The sequence below is a fragment of the Ctenocephalides felis genome, unplaced genomic scaffold, assembly GCF_003426905.1.
Source record: "Ctenocephalides felis isolate EL2017-DRISC unplaced genomic scaffold, ASM342690v1 CF-g0.4_SCAFFOLD_00330, whole genome shotgun sequence".
NCBI lineage: Eukaryota > Metazoa > Arthropoda > Insecta > Siphonaptera > Pulicidae > Ctenocephalides > Ctenocephalides felis.
In genome coordinates this window covers 1-22,294 of record NW_020536484.1, presented here as the reverse complement: position 1 = coordinate 22,294, position 22,294 = coordinate 1, and the positions used below count along the sequence as shown (strand labels likewise).

General features: G+C 31.2%; 3 protein-coding genes and 1 pseudogene across 3 annotated transcripts; 1 reads left to right on the top strand and 3 right to left on the bottom strand.

The window, feature by feature from the left end:
• Positions 1-5: 5 nt before the first annotated feature.
• LOC113363585 lies at positions 6-1,196 on the bottom strand (annotated as a pseudogene).
• Positions 1,197-2,519: 1,323 nt separating this feature from the next.
• Positions 2,520-4,468, top strand: LOC113363556 (dolichyldiphosphatase 1-like). Its single transcript, XM_026606048.1, has 5 exons — positions 2,520-2,714; positions 2,771-2,873; positions 2,939-3,105; positions 3,184-3,408; positions 3,827-4,468. Exons 1-5 carry the CDS (start codon positions 2,623-2,625, stop codon positions 3,951-3,953), a joined length of 714 nt encoding a protein of 237 aa, XP_026461833.1. The 5' UTR covers positions 2,520-2,622; the 3' UTR covers positions 3,954-4,468.
• Positions 4,469-4,795: 327 nt separating this feature from the next.
• LOC113363575 (SAGA-associated factor 11 homolog) lies at positions 4,796-8,832 on the bottom strand. The gene is made up of 3 exons (XM_026606071.1): positions 8,188-8,832; positions 7,959-8,130; positions 4,796-4,942 (listed from the first exon to the last, which is right to left on the bottom strand). Exons 1-3 carry the CDS (start codon positions 8,546-8,548, stop codon positions 4,924-4,926), a joined length of 552 nt encoding a protein of 183 aa, XP_026461856.1. The 5' UTR covers positions 8,549-8,832; the 3' UTR covers positions 4,796-4,923.
• A 2,871-nt stretch (positions 8,833-11,703) lies between these two features.
• On the bottom strand, positions 11,704-15,342 carry LOC113363566 (rho GTPase-activating protein 15-like). Its single transcript, XM_026606060.1, has 4 exons — positions 15,271-15,342; positions 13,484-13,622; positions 13,118-13,324; positions 11,704-11,904 (listed from the first exon to the last, which is right to left on the bottom strand). The coding sequence occupies exons 1-4, from the start codon at positions 15,340-15,342 to the stop codon at positions 11,783-11,785; spliced, it is 540 nt and encodes a 179-aa protein (XP_026461845.1). The 3' UTR covers positions 11,704-11,782.
• Positions 15,343-22,294: the final 6,952 nt, after the last annotated feature.

Sequence of the window (22,294 nt, the reverse complement as noted above, 5' to 3'; positions counted from 1 at the left end):
TTTTCTATACGTTGTAATATAGTAGGATGAGTAAAATACCAAACAGAAAATAACCAATCATTCACTGGAAAAATAACATGTCTTGTTGAATTTTAATCAAAGATGTTTTTAAAGCAATTTCGTATCCTTCGGCCTTCACAAATTGATCTGCTTCGAACTCCATTCGCCTGGAACGCATATTAAACAAAAATTGTATCAGCGCATTTTTGGCGCCATCACCAATTCCATAATAGCGACATACCCCACCATTATAGGTCTTCGTCCTGGAGGAAATCCTACAGCAATATATAAAGGCCCATGACGAAACATAGCAGCAAATACACAAACTTGGCATAAAACTGCAAGTTGAGGAAGTAATATATTACCGCTACTATGATTTAGTTTCCAATGTCCAAGCTCGTGACAAACCATTGCTAGTAATTCTTCATCTGTACAACCAACGCCCTCTGGTGCATTCCTTTTAGTATTGTACAAAACGATTTTATTGTACTCCCATACTCCTGTTAGGAGAGCTCTGCCGTGACCGGTGCTTACGCCATCACCTTTTTCTATATAAACTTCAACTAGCGGAAAGTCATATTTTGCTGCCATTTGTTCTATAGAATTACGTAGATCAGATGGAGGAAGGGGCTTGTAAGGATCGAGCATTGGATCGATATATGATGGAGACACTATAGATATGAACAATGTTGTCGATCCAATTAACAGCCACAGCCAAATAAATACATATGAACCCTCCATTTGAATTATATACAGTGCAGTGGAACACACCGGTAAAAATATAAATTGATTTATTAGAAACGAACGCAACTGATCCCATATGTAAGACGGTAAAGGCCTTTCGTTGAAGTCATGATCTCGATCCAATAACAACGCTTTGTAATATAGCAATGGACATCCAAGAATGCTTAAAATCAAATCGTTGAGGAAAATGAAGAAAAGATTTACAAATATTGAATCATCTGATTTGGTTGGTGGTGTTTTGTAATTATTTCAGATATCTCAAATAGTCCAGCCATCCATCCAAATTGTATAATTGCAGTCCACAAGGCGCTAGTATACATATCCTTAGCAACCAAGTATACCGCACGTCTGATACTCTGTTGACGCATTATTTCATAAATGTCGTTGTCAAGAACTGCTGCAAATGGTGCAGGAATTTCTACAGCTGTTCGGTACGTGCGCATTTGCCTCATCATTAAATAAATTCGAAACAGTGCACGAAACCATATGAAGGCAATAACATAACGATAAATTAGTCTGTCATTAACAATATCCAAATTACAATAGTGCTGTTTTTGAGAAGACATCGTTACTGCGCCGAAAAAATAGGATCAACTTATACAATAAATTTTGAATTTTTTTAATTTATACACATATAATTTTGACATTTTGAATAAATATTAGACAATCAGGATAGCTTCGACACTAAAATTTACTTCAATGTCAATCTCGATTTCAAATACGTTACATGTAATATAATGTAGTTACACATACACACACACACACATACATACATATATATATATATATATATATATATATATATATATATATATATTATGATATAGCACCTCAGTAGCGTTCAACATTTCACTACAATCAAGAAAATCCATACACACTTCAATAAGATCCATATACATTTGTCTAAATATTATAATAAATACTTACGATTTCATGGACAGTTAAAAATGATAGTCAACTTTCGACGTAAGCTTTCAAATTATTCTTATTAATGTTCGTGATCATTTAATTACGTTTTTTGCTTATAAATATATTTTTCGACAGAATTAGTTAATTTTTATTTATAAAAATGCTGCTACATACAACTAACGCTTGAAATAGTGCACAATAGAATTCTATTAAATCTTAAGAAACAGTAACACAACTGCAAACAGTCATAACACTCTATATAACGAGATTATTGAATATAATTGCAAAAATTGTTATAGACAAGCAACAACAACACTATGTATAACGAGACTATTGGATATAATTGCAAAAAATGTGTCCGCATAACTATGTTTTGTTAATTACATAATATTAACGCGTAGCGATTTTTGTTTTTGTATTTCGTACAGCCAGCACAAGACGTCTTTGAGTATTTATTAATTTGAATTATTTCTGCATAGAAACAATGATCAATTAATAACTTTCTAGTGTTCATTATACTAACCATTATACTCATTCATTATACTCTTCTTTTATCTATAATACTAATAATAGAGCATGTTACTATGTTACATAATGTCTAACTAATAATAAATAATAAATGATAGCGACTTTGAATAATAAGAGCGAGAGCAACGGCATTGACACCTAGACAATATTAGAATACAATATTTCATATAGTTCTTAACCGAAATTCTAACCGAACTAGATCAGCTGATCGGTTCTTGCTCAGGAAACACGTACGAGTAAAACCAAAAACCAAAAACTCTACGCGAATTTGTTGAGCGGACGAGAGCGGACGAGCCACGAACTCATTCGTCAGAGCATGCAGCGCCACATGCGAGGTGAGTGACATTTGAAATTACAAGACCAGAAGACGAATTTTGGCCGACTTTCGAAGACACATAAAAACAGTACATTTTCCAATCGGCTGCATATGTTTCACTAAATATGGCCATTCCTGCTGGGAATAATGTACACGACATATATTATGATAATTCTGAATGGAAACCAATAAGTTTAACTCTTGTGGAATATCCCAAAGTTAGATATTTCTGAAATAACCTCAAATTATTTAACTAATCTATCATAAATTTACAGAAGATCTGTTTGGACAAATTCTAGCATGGCTAAGTTTAGCACCACTTGCAATTGGAGCCGGTTTTGTATCTTTAATATTGTTTAGAAGAGATTTACATACAGTTAGTAACAGTGTATGAACCAATTGTAGGTCACTGAAAGGTTTTTAATTTGTATTATTTTGCAGATAACGTTCTTTATAGGGACATTATGCAATGAGTTTTTAAACATGACATTAAAAATGTGGATACAACAACCTCGACCAGTTGTACGAAAAGGTTTCTATTCTGAATATGGCATGCCTTCCAGTCATGCACAATTTATGTGCTTCTTTTCTACTTATTATTGCTATTTGTGTTAATTAGGTAAGGAAATTGCCCATAATATGCATCAGAGGTTATTACACATTTTACAGTATTTTATAAATTCTAGGTTTCATGTTAGCTCAAACTCTGCTCTAGAAAGATGTTATCGAGTAGCAATAGTAGGTTTTTGTTGGCTTGTGACATTTTTTGTTTGCATAGGCAGAGTTTACTTATTATACCATACAATATCCCAAGTCCTTTGGGGTGCTCTAGGAGGAATTCTTTTTGGTTTATATTGGTTCAGCTTTACACATATTGTGTTGGGCCCACTGTTTCCTCACATCGTGTCCTGGTTAGTATTAAATTAGTCCACATTGCTTAAAATTGGAATTTATATGAGGGGTTTGAAACGACTTTGAGAGCAGTTATGCTTCAGTTAAAGGAAAAAGTTGAAGTAATTTAAATAAAAACACTTCTCAATTAGAGCAAGAAAAAAGCATTACACTAATTCAATAGTTTGGCCTCCAAAGCATAGTGTTTAAATATTTGTGTAAGCATCAAGTATTTTACTTTTAATGTTACACAGTGGAATTCTCAGTCTAATTACTACTAATTTACATGACTAACTATCTTAAATTTTGTTGTAGATTTTTCAAGATAAGAAGTCAATTTAACATAATATGCTTTACGATGTATTTGAATGTAACGAATATGTAACTGTATTAGTCATAAAGATTATTCTTTGAAGCTACTTTGATAATTTATTTTAGGAAAATCTCAGAGATTCTTTTACTTCGTGATACTACTCTGATACCTAATGTGTTATGGTTTGAATACACAGTTACAAGACAAGAGGCAAGATCTCGAGCTAGGAAATTAAATGGAAAGATTCGCTGACAATGACCAATACGGGACTGTTTCATTTTATAACATTCCTGATGGCAAATACAGATGTTAATTTATTTGTTTTAAATAAGTACATAGAACTTCTCTAATAGTGAGATATGACGAAGTAGTGACACTTGAAAATTAGTCTAAGGAGATGGTTTTTGTGCAGGATAAACTTAGTTATTATAGTGTGTTACGTGAAACGAGTGAAAGTAAGCTTGAACAATATTAGTAAAAAATCTTCGTATATTCTCAAATTATGGGGTCCATAACAAAGCCTTTATGAAGGATGCAAGTATCTCCATAGGTTTTGAGGAAATATGTTAATCAAAAACTTTACAAGGTTAATCAAAATTACTTGAGAAAAGCAGAAGCATAAAATATAAGTCTTGTTTATATCTCAGCATTAATCTTGATAACAACTGTTCATATCTCTGAAACATAAAATTACTTAAGCATAATTCTATCATAAATAATAACTGTTCACTTTGCATGCATAGTATGTATAGCATTAAGGAATAATCTACCCGTTAAAATTAAAATTTCATTAGTCTTGAATCTTTTGAGCATCTGTTTCAGATTCAGATCTGAAATAATACTGCCAAAATAAATACTGACACAAGTTGCATTTTTGTTTCCTGTTTGCTACTTAAACATTAGAGAAAATTGTATATATTGAATGCTTTTATAGTGAGTTACGGATAATGAACTGTAGATTCATATTTTATGGAAACAAATACAGCAGCTAATTAGGGTTTTGCAGCTTTGTACATAGTTTTTTTATAAATCATATAATAAAAACGTACCATTTTTATTGAAGTATATTTCATTTTCTATTTACAATTCTTTCTTCATCAAAAATTCTTAAGCATCATTTTTTAATGCACATTTGTGTTACTTTGAACAAAAATGATCAAATATCACAATAATTGTGCATATGTAAGTATTTTAATCTTGATCTTCATAAAATAGCTTTAGATTAAATTACTCTTCCTTTTCTAAAAGTGAAAAAAAAATAATTATGTCCTCAGCTCACCTCATTTCATTAATAATATATAAATTAAATGAGAACATCTTATCTAATCACATTATAATTTTAAGCAATATAAATGTTTAGAACTGTGCTTCAAGTATTCAGCATTTGTTTTAAGGATCGTTATGCAACTAGACGTGTGTGGCATATTTTGGCTTTAGGTAAGATGCACAATTTTACTGATAGGTAACTAATTGGCTTAATCAATAACAAATCAACATATAAGTGACTTATAAGTAAAGTGAGTTGCATTATAATATTAGAAACTAAATTACAAATTCTACCAAACATTATTGAATTTTTATAATTAAACCAATAAACTAATCTACCCATACGCAAAGTTCCAACAACTAATCAAGATGATTTGCACCTGATATCTTTCGAACTTTTTCTTTATTATCAAAACATGGAGGATTTTTTATTTCATATATCAACTAACCGTAATGAGACGGCTAGACCGATCGTCGCAAAAAGCAGATCAAAGATAGTCCATATCGTGTTTTATCAAATCAAAACATAAACTTCTTCAAGAAGTTAATTATTATTGGTGCACAAGAGAAATTCACAATTAGTGCGTCTTCATTGAAAATTAAATAGAATAAATTAAATAAAGCCATCCTAAATATAAATGAAAATAAAGACAATGCAATTAATATTTAAGCAAAGAGCCCAAAAAAAAGATTTTAATAATAAAGGGCATGGGCATGTTTCCATGCCCCACCCTGGTATTTACACAATTTATATGTCATTTTATAGGTTTTTTCAAAAAAAAAAAAAAAAAAATGTATACCAATTTTGAACCCATAGCACATCATTTGGCCGAGATATCATTGAAAATATGTGAATGTGGCCCCATTTTTTACTTTTAGATGGTATTATAAAAAATATCGGCAAACAACTAACGTGGTTCTATTCACAATAGTCTGTTTAATATTATTTATAACACAAATATTGTTGAATAGTTATTTGTTAATGCATGAAAAAGTAAAAATAAATTCTCGTTTCGTATATTCTGAAAATATATCCGGAAAATCGGAGCCAGTCTGTGCGTTTTGTGTACTAGAATACTCATGCTTTTGCAGAGAATATTATATATAATCGAGCATATAAATAATTTAAACCATGATACAGATTTTTCAACCCAAAAACTTTACATTTTTAAGAGAATGTAATTAAAAGAAGATTCGCTTAAGGGTTGTTTTTGCACTTGCATAACGATAGGGTCATAAACAAACGATTCCACAACACGGCCCTGAACGAATCAAACACGTGGTTCCTAAATAGCGTGTCAAAATTTCTTTAAAAAAAATGACAAGATCCCATCGCTTTTTAAATTTCTCGTATCTTTTTACCCGCAAACTTTTAAGCCCCGCTTTCCCCTAATTTGTTTTCGACTATATATTCATTTTTCGCCAGAAACGAAATTATAAAATATTTTTCAACCGAAAAACAATAAGATTGTAATTCGAAAGTGATAAATGAGTACAAGTCTTTGAGGTCCTCGACGTGGAAAGCGCGACTCGCGCTCTAAAATATTGAATTTTTCTATGCAACGAAGTCTCCAACAAACTGTAAAAAGAATTAGGTAGCTGAGAAAGAAAAAAAAAATATGTTTTTTTTTTCAATCGATTCAATTTGGGTTACAACTGGAGATAATTAATTTACCGCAGATGATGTTCATAGAAGTTGAGCAAAAATCCACATTTTAATCGTAAATATTTACGTAAAAAAAAAAAATTCTCAGCAAAATCCTGTAATACGTGTCAAATGATTTTATGTATAATATCTGAAAAAAAAATATTTCAGGCAATTCTAAAATGTGACTTTATTTATTAGTCTATTTTTAGTTTATTTAGTTTATTTTTCCGAAAATCCGTACGATTTGTAAAAGAATGACCCATTCCCCACTACATTATTGCTTACACCTTTGCCAAAGTAAAGGTTCAGCTGGTCCTTTTTATCGCACTCATGTGCTGCTTATCTTCTGATAACAAAGTCATAAGAATAAAGGTGATGGCTGGTTATACATTTTTTACCCTCTACTATCAAATATTTTTGTTAAAAAAAAACTAATTTTATTTGGTTATGAGATATCCGTGGTGGGCTCCCCTGCCCATAAACATACAAATGTGATTTTTTAATATAAGTAATCAGTAATTTTTGATTGATTTCTTTACATAAATTTATTGTAAAAACAGTCCCTGGTGCTATTGTGTATAAAACACATAGCAATTGCTTTTGTAGACTTGGCCACATCATGTAAAATCATGTCGGTCATTATAACTGGACATATTTTTTTGCAAAAATGGGTCATTATAAGCGACATGCCAATGTAAGCGATGTCAATATATCCGACTAAATACAATAATCCGTAAGAAATTTTATATGGTCATGATAAGCGGTTGTCAATATATCCGGCGTCATACTAATCGGTTTCTACTGTATATATATATATATATATATATATATATATATATATATATATTCTCTGCGAAAACAAACTTACATGACTTACTCTAGTACATAAAGCACATGTAATAGCCCTGGTTTTTTCAACTTTTTTATACAAAGTTCCACCTAAATTTAAATAAAATTCTGTATAATAAAAGAAAAATGTATAGATTTTCAAATGACGCTAATTTAAAAGTAGTCCAAAGAGCCGCACTGGTAAAAAATACGAAACAAAAATTCATTCATGCATTAACAAATAATTATTTAACAATAATTAAACACATTAGTTGTTCGATATCTTTTATATTTCTGACAAAAAGTGAGTTTGAAAAAAGGGGTCATTCTCACATATTTTCAATGATATCTCGAGCAAATAATAATCTATGAACTTCTAAATTGGTATATCAATTTTTTTCAAAAAGACCTATAAAATGACATATAAATTTAAATACCGATGTGAGGCCGTAATGTATAATAATACATTATAACAATTGAAATTAAATAAATAATTTATAAAAGCATTTACTTACTTTTTAGATGACTTCTTATTTCCTCTATTTCGAGCACTAGACTTCTTTCGAGCTTCCTTTTCTGACTCATATTCATCATCATCATATGAAGCCCCATTACCAGAATAACTAGAATTCAAATTGGGCCCTTTTCTCTGAGATATTCTACTACTCTTTCGAGGGCCTTCAATTCCTGTAATAAATACAGTTTAAATGTATTGTAATGCAGAACTATATCTCATGTACAAACCCATGCAAGCCTGCAAATGTTTTGTATATTTAGCAGAACAAACATTTTTCTTGCAAATGGAGTTTGGGCAAATGAAGTACTGATCATCTTTAACGACACTTTGACCAAATATGTCTAAACCAGGCTCATTGATAACACTTGATTCGCTTTCATTAACAGGAATGTTCGCAATGTTGTCACATTTATTTGTTTTGAGACCATAGTGGAATTCAAATATCACATCTAATAATGCTTCTTGCATTAAACTGTCGAAAACAGAGTAAGTGACATGTTCCAATTCATTTGAACGCCGCATCAATTCTAGAAAGCCGTCTGTGAGTTCATAAATGTTTAACTCCTTATAATTTGGCATATTGAACATAATATGCTATTAGATATCTGCATTTCCTCTTTCCACTTTGCAGTGCTAGTAATAATATTGCTTATTTCCCAATGTCAAAAATGTTATATTGTAAGAAGTGAATAACCTATGAATCAATCAATCCAATACCACAAAACAAGTGAATTTGTCAAAAGCGCCGTATGGCGTAATGGCGTATGACAGGTTGACAGAGCAGCCTGTCCAACCTACAAAAGCAAAAGCAAGTCCTTAGATTGAATATGTTATATTCATATTCATTGAACTATATTCATATAATCATTGGTCTTATGCTTATTTATATGCCCTTATGCTTATTTATCTATGATTGGTCCTTATGATATACAGTAAACCCTCGCTTTACGCGGCAAGTGCGTACCGTGCAGTATAGGAACCGTGCTATAAGAAACTCGTATTTAACATACAATTCAGGCTAATTCGTAGTGCGTTATATGGAACCTTACATAGTGCAGTATGGGAACCGTGTTATGAGAGACTCAGAGTTGGTACAAATCGCACCATTTTTATCGCGTTGTATGGAGACCAAGAAATACAACTTGAAGTAGGAGAAATACGGACGAAATGACGTAAATGACGTGACGAAATTGACACCTTATTCAAAAATTGGCGCGACGCAGTAATTAGCTCAAACGTGTTCTTAGGCGGCTATTATACAATCAGGCATGTCTAAAAGATAAAAGTCGATAACAAAATTTACAACAATACCCTTTTGCACAACGAACTTATGGGCTGTTGACGAAATACCGTGTAATAAGAAATCCGTGTAGTCGGAGGGATGTCGGATTTTTAGCTCCGTGTAGTATGGGAACCGTGTACCCAGAGTGCCGTGTAAAGCGAGGGCCTACTGTATTTTATTGGTCTATTATAATATTATGTTATATACATATAATGATGGTCGTTTTTTATTTTCAAATTTGCCTCAAACATAGTTCGGTTATCGGATTGTGGTTTGCAAATAAAAAAAATTAGATTATAGTTAACATCAAGGTTTTTATGAAACGATAAAAATTGAACTCTTGAAACCATCACGACCAAAATCATTAATTACATAAATCAAAAGGCAATACATAATTGGAAAGGTGATGAATAAAAGTATTGAGGAAAAATCTGAGAAAAAAAGTAATGAAAGTTCAAATGTTCATTTTCATTTCAAAATTTCAACTATTAAGAGCTTATATGACATTGCGGTTTACTACTTACATTGTGGTAGCTTTCTTTGACCTTTACCTGGTGCTTTACTTTTCATTTACTCTACCTCCACCCTTGTTACTTTACCTTTACCTTACTCCTTTACTTGATGCTTTACCTTTATTTTACCTCTACCTTCACCTGTCCTTTACCTTTACCTTTACTCTACCTCTACCTTTACATTTACCTTTATTCAACCTCTACCTTTACTCTACCTCTATTTAAAGGTTGAATTAAAAGTTTTTGAGATATTGGTAGTGGACCTTACCCACAAAGTTTTTAACCCCACTCTTTTTTAATATATTTTTTTCGACTATATATTCTTTTTTTGCCAGAAACGAAATTATAAAAAAATTTTCAACTGAAAAACAATAAGATTGTCATTCAAAAGTGATAAATGAGTGTCCCTTAACATGGACATTTTCGAATTTCCTTGTTCCCAGGGGCTCAAATGGTTCCAAATTGATAAAAAACAATTCTCTGACTAATATTAACTTTTAGATAATGGGCAATTCAATCAAACTTTGTATGGAAATAACATGGAAAAATTTTGAAAATTAAAAAAAAAATTTTTTTAGGTATAGCTTAGCAACAAAATGAATTAAAAGTGAAAATTCGTGTCATTTTTTATTGAAAATTCGACGCTCTGAAATTTTTTTAAAACCTTTCTCATGCTATTTCTATACAAAACTTTGATTTGTGCTCTATCTAAAAAACAATATTAAGAGCTAAAACTTTCAGAGAATTGTTTTTTATCAATTTGGAACCATTTGAGCCCCTGGAAGCAAGGAAATTCCAAAATGTCCATGTTAAGGGTACCCTTATGGGTACAAGTCTTTGAGGTACCCAACGTAAAAAGCGCGATTTGCGCTCGAAAATATTTAATATATTTTGATGTAACAATGTCTCCAACATATTGTGGAAAGAATTTTGTACCAGAGAAAAAAAGAAAAAAACATGTTTTTTTTCAATCGATTCAAGTTGGGGGAAGGGTTAAAAAAACCTTTATAAATATTTAAGGGTTGTTATAGTTGAAAAAATTGCAAAAATATTTTTTTTAAATCATTACAAAATTTCACTTCAATATAATAAGTGTAATGAAAAAATAATAATGCTGATCCGATCAGCACAACTAGAGATAGTTAATTTACCGCAGAGGATGTTCAATAATCCATATTTGAATCGTAAAAAAAAAAATTCAGCAGAATCCTGAAATATGTGCCAAATGATTTTATGTATAATATCTGTAAAAAAAATTTCAGATTCAAAATGTGACATAGAATTGACACAAGAATGACCCATAATTTGACTTCAGTTATAAAAGAACAAACTTCTTGTTTTATTTATAGATTATTGCAATTACCCAAAAGTTATCTTATCAATTATGCTTATCAATTTATGAATAATATCTTTAAGAATATAATATTTTTTTTACTTATATCTAGATAACAAAACTGTTTTCATCACATATACAAAATATAATACCATATATAAATAAGTAGATCAATTTAAATTCTATATTACAATAATTGAAATAATTGATGTTAATGCACCAGTGACATCAGAAAGAATACGTTATTGCATTCACCATTACTTATATCTAGGTAACAAATTGTTTTCATTACATATACAAAATATAATACCATATATAAATAAGTAGATTAATTTAAATTCTATATTACAATAATTGAAATAATTAATTTTAATGCAACAGTGACATCAGAAATAATACGTTATTGCATTCAACATTACTTATATCTAGGTAACAAATTGTTTTCATTACATATACAAAATATAATACCATATATAAATAAGTAGATTAATTTAAATTCTATATTACAATAATTGAAATAATTAATTTTAATGCAACAGTGACATCAGAAATAATACGTTATTGCATTCACCACAGATTTTGCTTTGCAAATACTTTGATACTTTTCAAAGGCCTTTGAAAAATATCACCATGCACACATGCTTAGATATTTATATATACTATTCTATATTAATTTTAACGAACTTAGGTCTAGATTATAAAAATATTTGTTCATGATTAGTGATTAATGTATCTATGACCCTGTTCTGTTCAAAGCAGTGTATAGCTAAGTCAAAACACACCGCAGACGGACTTCTAGGCGCATTGTTCGGCTGATCTAAAATTATTTTTATTTATTAGATGCGTCATTATGAACAAAACTAATTACATAAACTTTACTTTCGCCCATGAAAACTCTATATAATGAAACTGATTAATATAAGAATGCGATCACATTTTAGGATACAAATTTTCGTCGACGATTTCGGGAACACGGTTCAACCGATCTCGATTATTCAAAGAACATTCGATTGCTGTTGATAAGAAGACGTGCTGATTAGTTTTTGACATAAGCAGGTCTAGCCGTTTCGAAGATAAGGGGCAAAAAGTGCGACAAACGGTAACTCAGTTTTTAAGAGAACGGAGCGTCCGATTTTAATAATTCAAAAAACATTTTACTTGTATTGAAAAGATGAAGAATTGGGGGTTCCTATGGGTTCTGTACTAATGTTCATCCGTTAGACGGCGACGCGGCGCTTCGATATTTTGTCTCTATGCAGTTAAAGAAGTACGATTGCTTTGAAAAAAAGAATTTCCAAAATATTTCAAAATAAAGAAAACATTTTTTATCAAAAAGTCTTTATTTTTTAAAAAAGAGTATATTCTTGTCAAATATGTATAGTTTCTCAAAAATCTATTTCTTTTTTTCAGAGTAAATTTATTTCAAAAATGTTAATATTTAAAAAAAATTTTTTTTTTTTTGGTACGAGAAGTTCCAGCAATTTGCCTTAAGGCACGACGCCATGCGCCATACTAGTTTTTTAGAATGTTTGTTAAGACTAAGAACCTTATCATCATGCAAAGTTTCATAAAAATCGCCAAAATTTCGCCATCAACTAATTACGAAGAACCGACCTAGTTGATCTTTACCAAGAACTAATCAGCACGATTCCAAACTGATATTTTTAACAGTTTTTAAATTATAAAAATTGGCTCAGGATTTTTAGCGAAACATGAAAGAAACATTTTACGCTTATCTGCTCGGCGAATCGTATCGAAAACTAATCAACATAGTCCTTATCTAGTTTCAAAAAATGGTTTTTAAACTTTTGAAATCGAGAAAGCATGAATGAAATGTTATATTTTGGATCACATACGCACACATACTTGTTTAAATTTTAGTGTGAAACGATTCAGACTGACTTGAAACGTCGAGAAAAATAAAATAAGCATATAGAATTTTCTGGCGCAAACATGAACCTCTCATTCGGGGTGTTAAAAGAAGTGATATAATTATAAATATTAAATAATTGAATATATCATTTTATTACCATCTGCAACACTTGCCGGTGGTATCCACATAAGTGAGGGTCCCCAGACAATAGACAAATTGTTCACATGCATCCGGTTGGCTTGGCTACATTCCGTAACGCGTATCAAGTGCGCCACTAAATGTTGTAACGTATCTCGATTGCAAATTGGCAGGCAATGCACTAGATCACGTAGTCGCAATACTCGTTCATTATCATCTGGTATAGCTAGAATAATTTATATGATTAGATCAATTATTTACACATATGGAAATCGTAGTCATTTCACCACTATAATAATTACTCATAAGGCCCTTTATTTTATGAATCCAAATAAAACATGCTGCATTACATTTAATATTTTGTTCGATAAAGGTAAATACATACCGTTGGCTTCTAAGAATGAGTGGAACGCATTAAAAGGAATTAAAGGTTCTTTCAATTCTCTGAAAAATAATTTTAAGGATCCTGCTATAACGTGAGGATCTTCCTCTTCGCGTATTGCGTCTAATATTCCTTGATTCACCTATAAAACAAAACGATGATTTTCATTCAATTACGATCGTATGATGATGCTTAACTTACATAAGTTAATTATTTATTCATTAAAAATTAAATCATTTATAAAATTCAAGCTTTGTTTAGTCCTATACGTTAAACTATTTTTGTGTTATTATATTCATATAAATTTTATCTCGTTTAATCATATATATATATATATATATATATATATATATATAATATAAGTATAATAACTAAATGGTAGTCTGCCCAAAGACAGGTGTATGGTACGAAAGCCACCACAAATCGATGATTTCCATTCCCTTTCTCGTCTATCATTCCTATTACCACAATCCCCCCCTATTTTGTATACATTTTTTTATGTATTTTCCTTTCCGAACTTCTGCTTCCATGCTTCCTCTGCCCTCTGCTTTCAGTTCCCTGTATTCTTCTTCTTCCCATTTCTTTCAGTCCTTCTATATTTTACCTTCGACTACATCATGAAGGAAGTATTCTTTTCCGTGCTCAGTAGAGTCTTTTCTTGGCCCAATTTTTAAGCCTTCTCAGGACTTCTTCAGTTGTTATCCTATCTGTTCACTTTATAGTCTAAGAGCCAGTGAACTATTTGACTAACCTGTTTTCACAGAGCCAGAAATTTTTTTAATGATATTTTATTATCGGCCCATTACGAAAGTACCATTCTGGCAGTCATTCCGCGATTGCGTCATCATCCCTTCAATTTGTGAAAATGTAAAAAAAAAAAAATTTATAACTAGCTCGCACAAGGCTCAAATTTTGAGGGTGTCTTCTTTCAACTGTTCAGAAAGCATATGTAAAAAGCCAGCCCATTCTAACGGCTGCAAGGGTCTGCCAGACGAGTACATAATAGTCACGACGCGCAAGGGCGTGGGCGCATTGCCATACATAATCGACTAATACCCTTGTATTTGAATAATTTATACGCCATTTTGAAGGTCATTTTGAAAACATCCGATATACCAAACTTTAACTTTGTATCTCACCTTATGGCCGAGATATCATTGAAAATATGCCAAAGTGGCCCCTTTTTCAAACTCAATTTTTGGCGTAACCATAAAAGATATCGAAAAAAAAAATTACGTGATTCTACTCATATTGGCTTAAACCACATAATGTATAGTAATATATGCTAAATAATCTTTTATTATTAGCTAAAAAGAATAAAATAATTTTTCAATTAATGTTTTCGGATAGTGCGTTTTGTTTAATTACTTTATTATTAGCGTTATTTAAAAGCTTATTGTTTTCTCTTTTAGTACTGCCAATATTGTTTAAATCAAATTTGTGGAACACATTGAAAAATTGAAGAAACCAGAACCAGTACACCCGCGCGTAACGCTTATAGTAGCCAGCATAGAATTCGTTCGGTCGGATGTGCGATGCGTTACGCGCGAGTGTACTGGTTCTGGTCTCTTCAATTTTTCAATGTGTTCCACAAATTTGAGCCTTGTGCGAGCAAGTTATAAATAATTTTTTTTTTACATTTTCACGAATTGAAGGGATGATGACGCAACCGCGGAATGACTGCCAGAATGGTACTTTCGTAATGGGCCGATAATAAAATATCATTAAAAAAATTTCTGGCTCTGTGAAAACAGGTTAGTCAAATAGTTCACTGGCTCTTCTACTATTACTTTCTCCATTCGTCTACAGCACCACAACTTAAACTCTCCATTTAGTTCTTGTCGGCCTTTCTTAGAGTCCATGTTTCTGATCCGTGCAGAGACATGTTCCAGCCATAGCACTTTATTAGTCTTTTGCAAAAGTCGAGACTCAGTTTGCTCGTCAGTAACGGTTTTCTTCTTCGTGAATAGTGGGCGATCCTTGCCTTGCAGTATCCTTAGCGCTTGCGATCCTTGCCCCGATATCTCTCTCGCGCAGTATCCGTTTCTGGTTAGAATGCTTACCAAGTTGAAGTGATTCACATTTTCCAATTCTCGATTTCCTACCGTTATTCTCAGGGACTCATCTCGTTTCGTGATTCACATCACTTTCGACTTGTCGATGTTGATTTCCATTCGTCTAGCAAGGATTTTGGCCAGAACCTTTCCTATGTACGAAGTCAAACTGATCGTCTTGTGGATGCTGCACTTGTTTGCTTTGGGCTATTTTCAAGGAGCTATCATCGTGACATCCAAGAAGTCCTTTGGCCATTCGCCCGTTCGATATATTTGATTCAGCAGTTCGGTCGGTTCCTTCAATCCGTTGTATATATATATATATATATATATATATATATATATATATACATATATATTATCATTATATTATGTAATATACATGGTCTGTTCAAAAAGTTTTCGGAATTTTCGTTTTTTCAAAAAAATATTTATTTATTCGTCTATATTAATGTGGTCCCCTTCAAAGTAGTCCCCCCCAGATATAATACACTTATGCCAGCGTTTTTTCCAATTTTCGAAGCACCCTTGATATTCACTTTTTGATATGTCCTTGAGCACTCTCAGCGATTTTCTTCAATCGAGGAAAACCGCCGTCCTTTCATGGGTCTCTTCAACTTTGGGAATAGGAAAAAGTCACACGGAGCCATATCTGGTGAATTTTTGCACTTTGCAACACTTTATTTCATTTTTTACGCAAAATTTAATACAAATTCTTTGACTTTTCAATTCTTCCATTGTAAAAATCGCCGAGCTCAGAAAAACACGTCGAACCTTAGCGACTACCACAGACAAAGTAAACAGTGAATATAGCTGAAAATTTCATCATACTTTAGGGGCATGTATACCAACACAATAAAAAAAAAATTTTGACAATCAGACACTCCAGACCCGCGAAATTTAATTATTGGTAATTCCGGGTACTTTTTGAACAGACCTCGTATATATATATATATATATATATATATATATATATATATTAGGGTGGTCCTTAAAATGGTCATTTTCGAATTTCCTTGCTCCCAGGGGCTCAAATGGTTCCAAATAGATAAAAAACAATTCTCTGAAAGTTTTAGCTCTTAATATTAACGTTTAGATAGAGCGCAAATCAATCAAAGTTTTGTATGGAAATAGCATGGAAAAATTTTCAAAAATTATCAAAAATGTTAAAAATGTTTTTTAGATGTAATTTAGCGAACAAATGAATGAATAAAACTCATTCATTTGTCACTAAGTTATATCTAAAACATTTTTTTAAATTTTCAAAATGTTTTCCATGCTCTTTCCATACAAACTTTGATTGAATTGCGCTCTATCTAAACGTTAATATTAAGAGCTAAGACTTTCAGAGAATTGTTTTTTATCTATTTGGAACCAGTTGAGCCCCTGGGAGCAAGGAAATTCAAAAATGACCATTTTAAGGACCACCCTAATATATATATATATATATATATATATATATTTGATCCGGACGAAAGTTCGTTATTCGAAAAAACCTCGTTTTTCCATAGAAATACATGAAAACGAAATTAATTCGTTATGTAGTTTGAAATATAAAAATAATACATATTTTACATATAATTACATATAATTATGACATTAAGGCATTCAAAAAAATATTACTAATTTACAAAATAACCATCAGCAAGAAGGTACTACTTCCTTTTTTGCCCTTTTAGCTCTTGAATTTTTAAAGAAAACTGTCCATAGTTGTTTCTTTTCTTCAATGATAGGCATGCTAATCATTGTACAAATTCCTGATCTTTTTTTTTTTTTTTATTGGCCTCGCTTACTCGAGCATTTAGCCACGTACATTATTCTATATAATCATATATCCTATACAATCTTCAATTTTATACTATCTTTTTCATACAATCCTATTCTTTTTTCTATACTTCTTAACTTATCTTTATTCTTCTTTTACTATCTTCTCATTTCATCTTCTAACCACATATTTCTTCTTCTTTTATACTTCTCATTTCTTCTTCTAAATTCTTCTTACTTCAATTCATTTTTAATTTTAATTCTCTAATTTTTATACATATTGATTTTCCATACATATCTTTTTATTATAATTCATAATTCTATTATTATTCCAGCTTAATCCAACGAGTTAATATTTTTTCAAATTCTTGCCGGAGATTCGAACTCGGAACCTCCAGCATGTGAATCGGGAACGCTACTCTTGAGCTAATCCCGCCACTTCCTGATCTTCTTACTCATGTTTGAAAAATAAACATTTACGAATTCTTGCACTTCCTCTCCTTTGACCAAAAAATCCTTTATGGACTTGACGTTCTAGAAATCTGCTGACTGGTGTTTTCTTCCTCGGTACTTGATCATCCACTTCCAAAATTTTGACAGGGCCTTTGAGCTATGAATGTGAATTTTCTCAAAAAATATATATTCACAGCAAAGGCCAACATTTCCAAGGTCCACTCTTTGAATTAATTTGAGAATTTGATGACAACGGTTGAGTTGTGTGAAACGTATGCGCCCGAAAAAAAAGTTCGGTATGCGCAGCGTCCAATGTGAGATGCGTACTTTATACGGGGGTACGACTGTATATATATATATATATATATATATATATATATATATTAGCTGACCCGACAAACGTTGTTTTGCCATAAAAAATATTTCTAGTGTAACAGGTTTAGTATTGAAGTAACTGATTGCAAATGTGGTATATAAGTGAAATGAGCAGCTAACAAAAAATATATGAATAATTTACCCACTGCAAAGCATGCTGCATGTAAATGTTCCTGTGTAATATAGTCTTTGCAAGTGCCAACCTAATCTGAACCTAATTTTATTATATCGTTTTTCAACATTTAGGGTTTCTAGATTTTGATATATTATTACCGCACTTCTCATCATTATTTTTTAAATTTCGAAGCAAAATCCGTCATTCATTTTTAAATCATATTTTCATGTGACATTTCCAGCAAATTGAATGAGATTTTAAAAAATGAGAAAGTGGGAAATTTTACAGCTTTGCCATAAATTTGTATGGTACCTAGTTCTACTTTTACTTTTGTTCTTTTACCAATATTACACATATAGAAAGGTACATAGAAGTCTTCCGGTTGTAGGACAAAAAAAGTATTTCTAGTTATTATAATAGAAGAGACCCTTTCACTTGAAAGGGTATGGGCGCATTGCCATATAGAATCGGCCCCACCCTGGTATTTAAATAATTTATACGCCATTTTATAGGTCTAAATGATACAAACCGATATACCAATTTTCAACTTTGTATCTCATCTTATGGCCGAGATATCATTGAAAATATGTGAAAGTGGCCCCTTTTTTCAAACTCACTTTTTGACGTAACCATAAAAGATATCGAAAAAAAATTTACGTGGTTCTATTCATATTGGCTTAGGCCACATAATGTAGAACAATCGATGCCAAATAATTAATTATTATTAGCTGAAAAAGATAAAAATAATTTTTCAATTGATGTTTTCCGGTAGTGCGTTTAGTTGGACCACCTTCTAATTAGCGTTATTCGAAAGATTATTGCTTTATCTTTTAGTACTGAAAAATATTGTTCAAATCAATTTGGTGGAACACATTGGAAAATTGAAAAAAACGGAGCCAGTACACCCGCGCGTAACCCTAATAGTACCCTGCAATTGCATAGAGTTCGTTCGAACGCATAGCAGTGCGCGAAGCGCCCGAAACGATTCTTAAGAAATTCTGAATGTGACAATATTATTATATAGTTATATGTATTCATATGAAATAATAATATAATGAAACATTGTAATTTCAACAAACCCAAGAAACCTTTCTTTTTTTAATGATAATTGTAATATTGCGATTATAAAGCCCTTATTGTGGCCTATCTTTATCAGTACTACCAATACTACAATACAAAAAGAAATATGACAAATGGTAATCTGAAATTCTTTGCTTTTGGTTATTTAAAATTCTTCAAAAATTATTTGCCATTTGATGTGGAAACTTTCTATATAGTACTTCAGGAATTTACAAAAATTATTACTGAAAGTATTCTAATAATCATTATTATTATTATTATTTCAAAGAGTGTAGGAATATAATTAGAATTGATGTCCAATCGCGGCATATAAATAGGAAAAAATATAATGTTTATATTGAATATACTCCGCTACTAACTATCGAAGTATTTTTATAATTATTATTATTATTATTATTATTTCAAAGAGTGTAGGAATATAATTAGAATTGATGTCCAATCACGGCATATAAATAGGAAAAAATATAATGTTTATATTGAATATACTCCGCTTGGCACCAACTATCGAAGTATTTTAAGGTATTGCTGTAGTTGTCCCAATGGATTGAGGACTGTTGGTTGCTGTTCACATATTGCAGCTATCATATATTATATGTCATTTGCGAGGTATTTATCACGTATTATACGTCCATCAGAAATACTATCGAATATTTTTATAATAGAGGAAACTTCGGTTGCTATTAACCATGACAGTGATGACGATTATAATAACAAAATATAATTTTAATTGATTTATTAATTATTTATTTAGCATACCGAAGTATTTGTGTAAATCATATGATACACTTGTAAATTTTAAAAGAACACCAATAAATTTTTAACTTCCGTAGGGTAAGTTATTGTAATGGGCCGAAAATCGGAATTGAAAATTTTTACATTTCTCGACGTTTTGAAGTTTCTGAACGTTTTGGCATACCTCAGAAAAAATGGATGTGTGTGTGTATGTGTGTGTGTATGTATGTATGTATGGATACAATTTCCAGTCACGTTTTCGGGCGCACGGATCAACCGATTTGAATGGTTCAAAAAACATTCGATACCTATCGATCGGGAAAAGAGCTGATTAGTTTTGGCAAAGGTAGGTCCAGCCATTTCGAAGATACGGAGCTAATATGTAAAAAAATTGCAGTTTTTGAGAGAATAAAGCCCGATTTGAATGATTCAAAGAACTTTCTGCTTGTTTTCACAAAATAATTGATTTTGGAAAAAAAATTTTTGTTTCATTTTTTTTTTTTTAATTTTTGTATATCGAAAATAATTCAGATTTTATTTTTAATTCTGACTATAGTTCTAATATACTTTAAACAAATAATTTCAACTTTGCAATTCAGTTTATAAAATACTTATAAATATTAGACAATGTCTCAATATTTATAATAATTTACTTGAAAACATTCAGTATTCCTCGAACATTTCGTTACGGTACGGGAAGTTCCAGCAATTTGCCTTAAGGCACGATGCCACCCACCCCACTAGTTATTTCTAATATTATAATTAAAATACTTTTATCACTTTAATTAAGTTACTCACAGTGATAAATAAAAGAAATTGTATTTCAGAATTCAAAGTTCAGAATTTCTTAGGAACCGTTTCGGGCGCTTCGCGCACTGCTTTGCGTTCGAACGAACTCTATGCAATTGCAGGGTACTATTAGGGTTACGCGCGGGTGTACTGGCTCCGGTTTTTTCAATTTTCCAATGTGTTCCACCAAATTGATTTGAACAATATTTTCTAAAAGTATAAAATAAAGCAATAATCTTTCGAATAACGCTAATTAGAAGGTGGTCCAACTAAACGCACTACCGGAAAACATCAATTGAAAAATTATTTTATCTTTTTCAGCTAATATAATTAATTATTTGGCATCGATTGTTCTACATTATGTGGCCTAAGCCAATATGAATAGAACCACGTAAATTTTTTTTTCGATATCTTTTATGGTTACGTCAAAAAGTGAGTTTGAAAAAAGGGGCCACTTTCACATATTTTCAATGATATCTCGGCCATAAGATGAGATACAAAGTTGAAAATTGGTATATCGGTTTGTATCATTTAGACCTATAAAATGGCGTATAAATTATTTAAATACCAGGGTGGGGCCGATTCTATATGGCAATGCGCCCATACCCTTTAACAATACGCTTGATCGCTTGACAATGCGCACTCCGGCCCCCCCGTTATGTTAGCTATAACTTTGTTAATATAGAGATTTTTTTTGACTCGTCAATATACAATACTGGCAGATTACCAAAAAAAATCAATTTTTTGAAAATGTTATATGGACTTCCCTCCTTAAAGTTGTAAGCAATTCCGCATTATGATAAAAATCAATAGTTTTTAAAAGTAAAAAAGAAAGTTCCGTGTATCTTTCAATTTCAAATTATAGAAAAAAAAAAATAATAATAAGTCATAAAATTTACAGAAAAAAATTACAATTAGGGGTAGACAACCTTCAATAAAAATGAATAGTATTCTGAAGTAAAAGAGTGTGTGTATTTATCAAATCCGCATTAAAAAAAATTGAAATAAAAAAAGGGCCCCAAAACAATATTAGGCCCTAATTAGGGTTGGACAACTAAGTAAATACTGTGTCAAAGTAAGATTTCTTTAAGCTTTTTCTTTAAGTTCAAAAATCCTAACTAAAGTTATGTCAAAAATATTTAATGACTGAACGCGTGACAAAAAATGATTGATTACTAAAATGGTTATAAAAAATAGGGGTTGATAATAATAAAGTAAAAATTTAGGGTTGCATATATTTTTAATTCCACATTATAAAAAAAAAAAACAAAAAAATTCGTCTTTTTTTCAAATTAAGGGTGAATTATTTTTAACATTCAGAAGGATGAAAAATAGATGTTGTCCGATTCTTAGTCCTACCCAATATGCACACAAAATTTCATGAGAATCGGTAAAGCCGTATCGAAGGAGGTAAATCACAAAACACGCGCCACATAAATATATAATACGCAA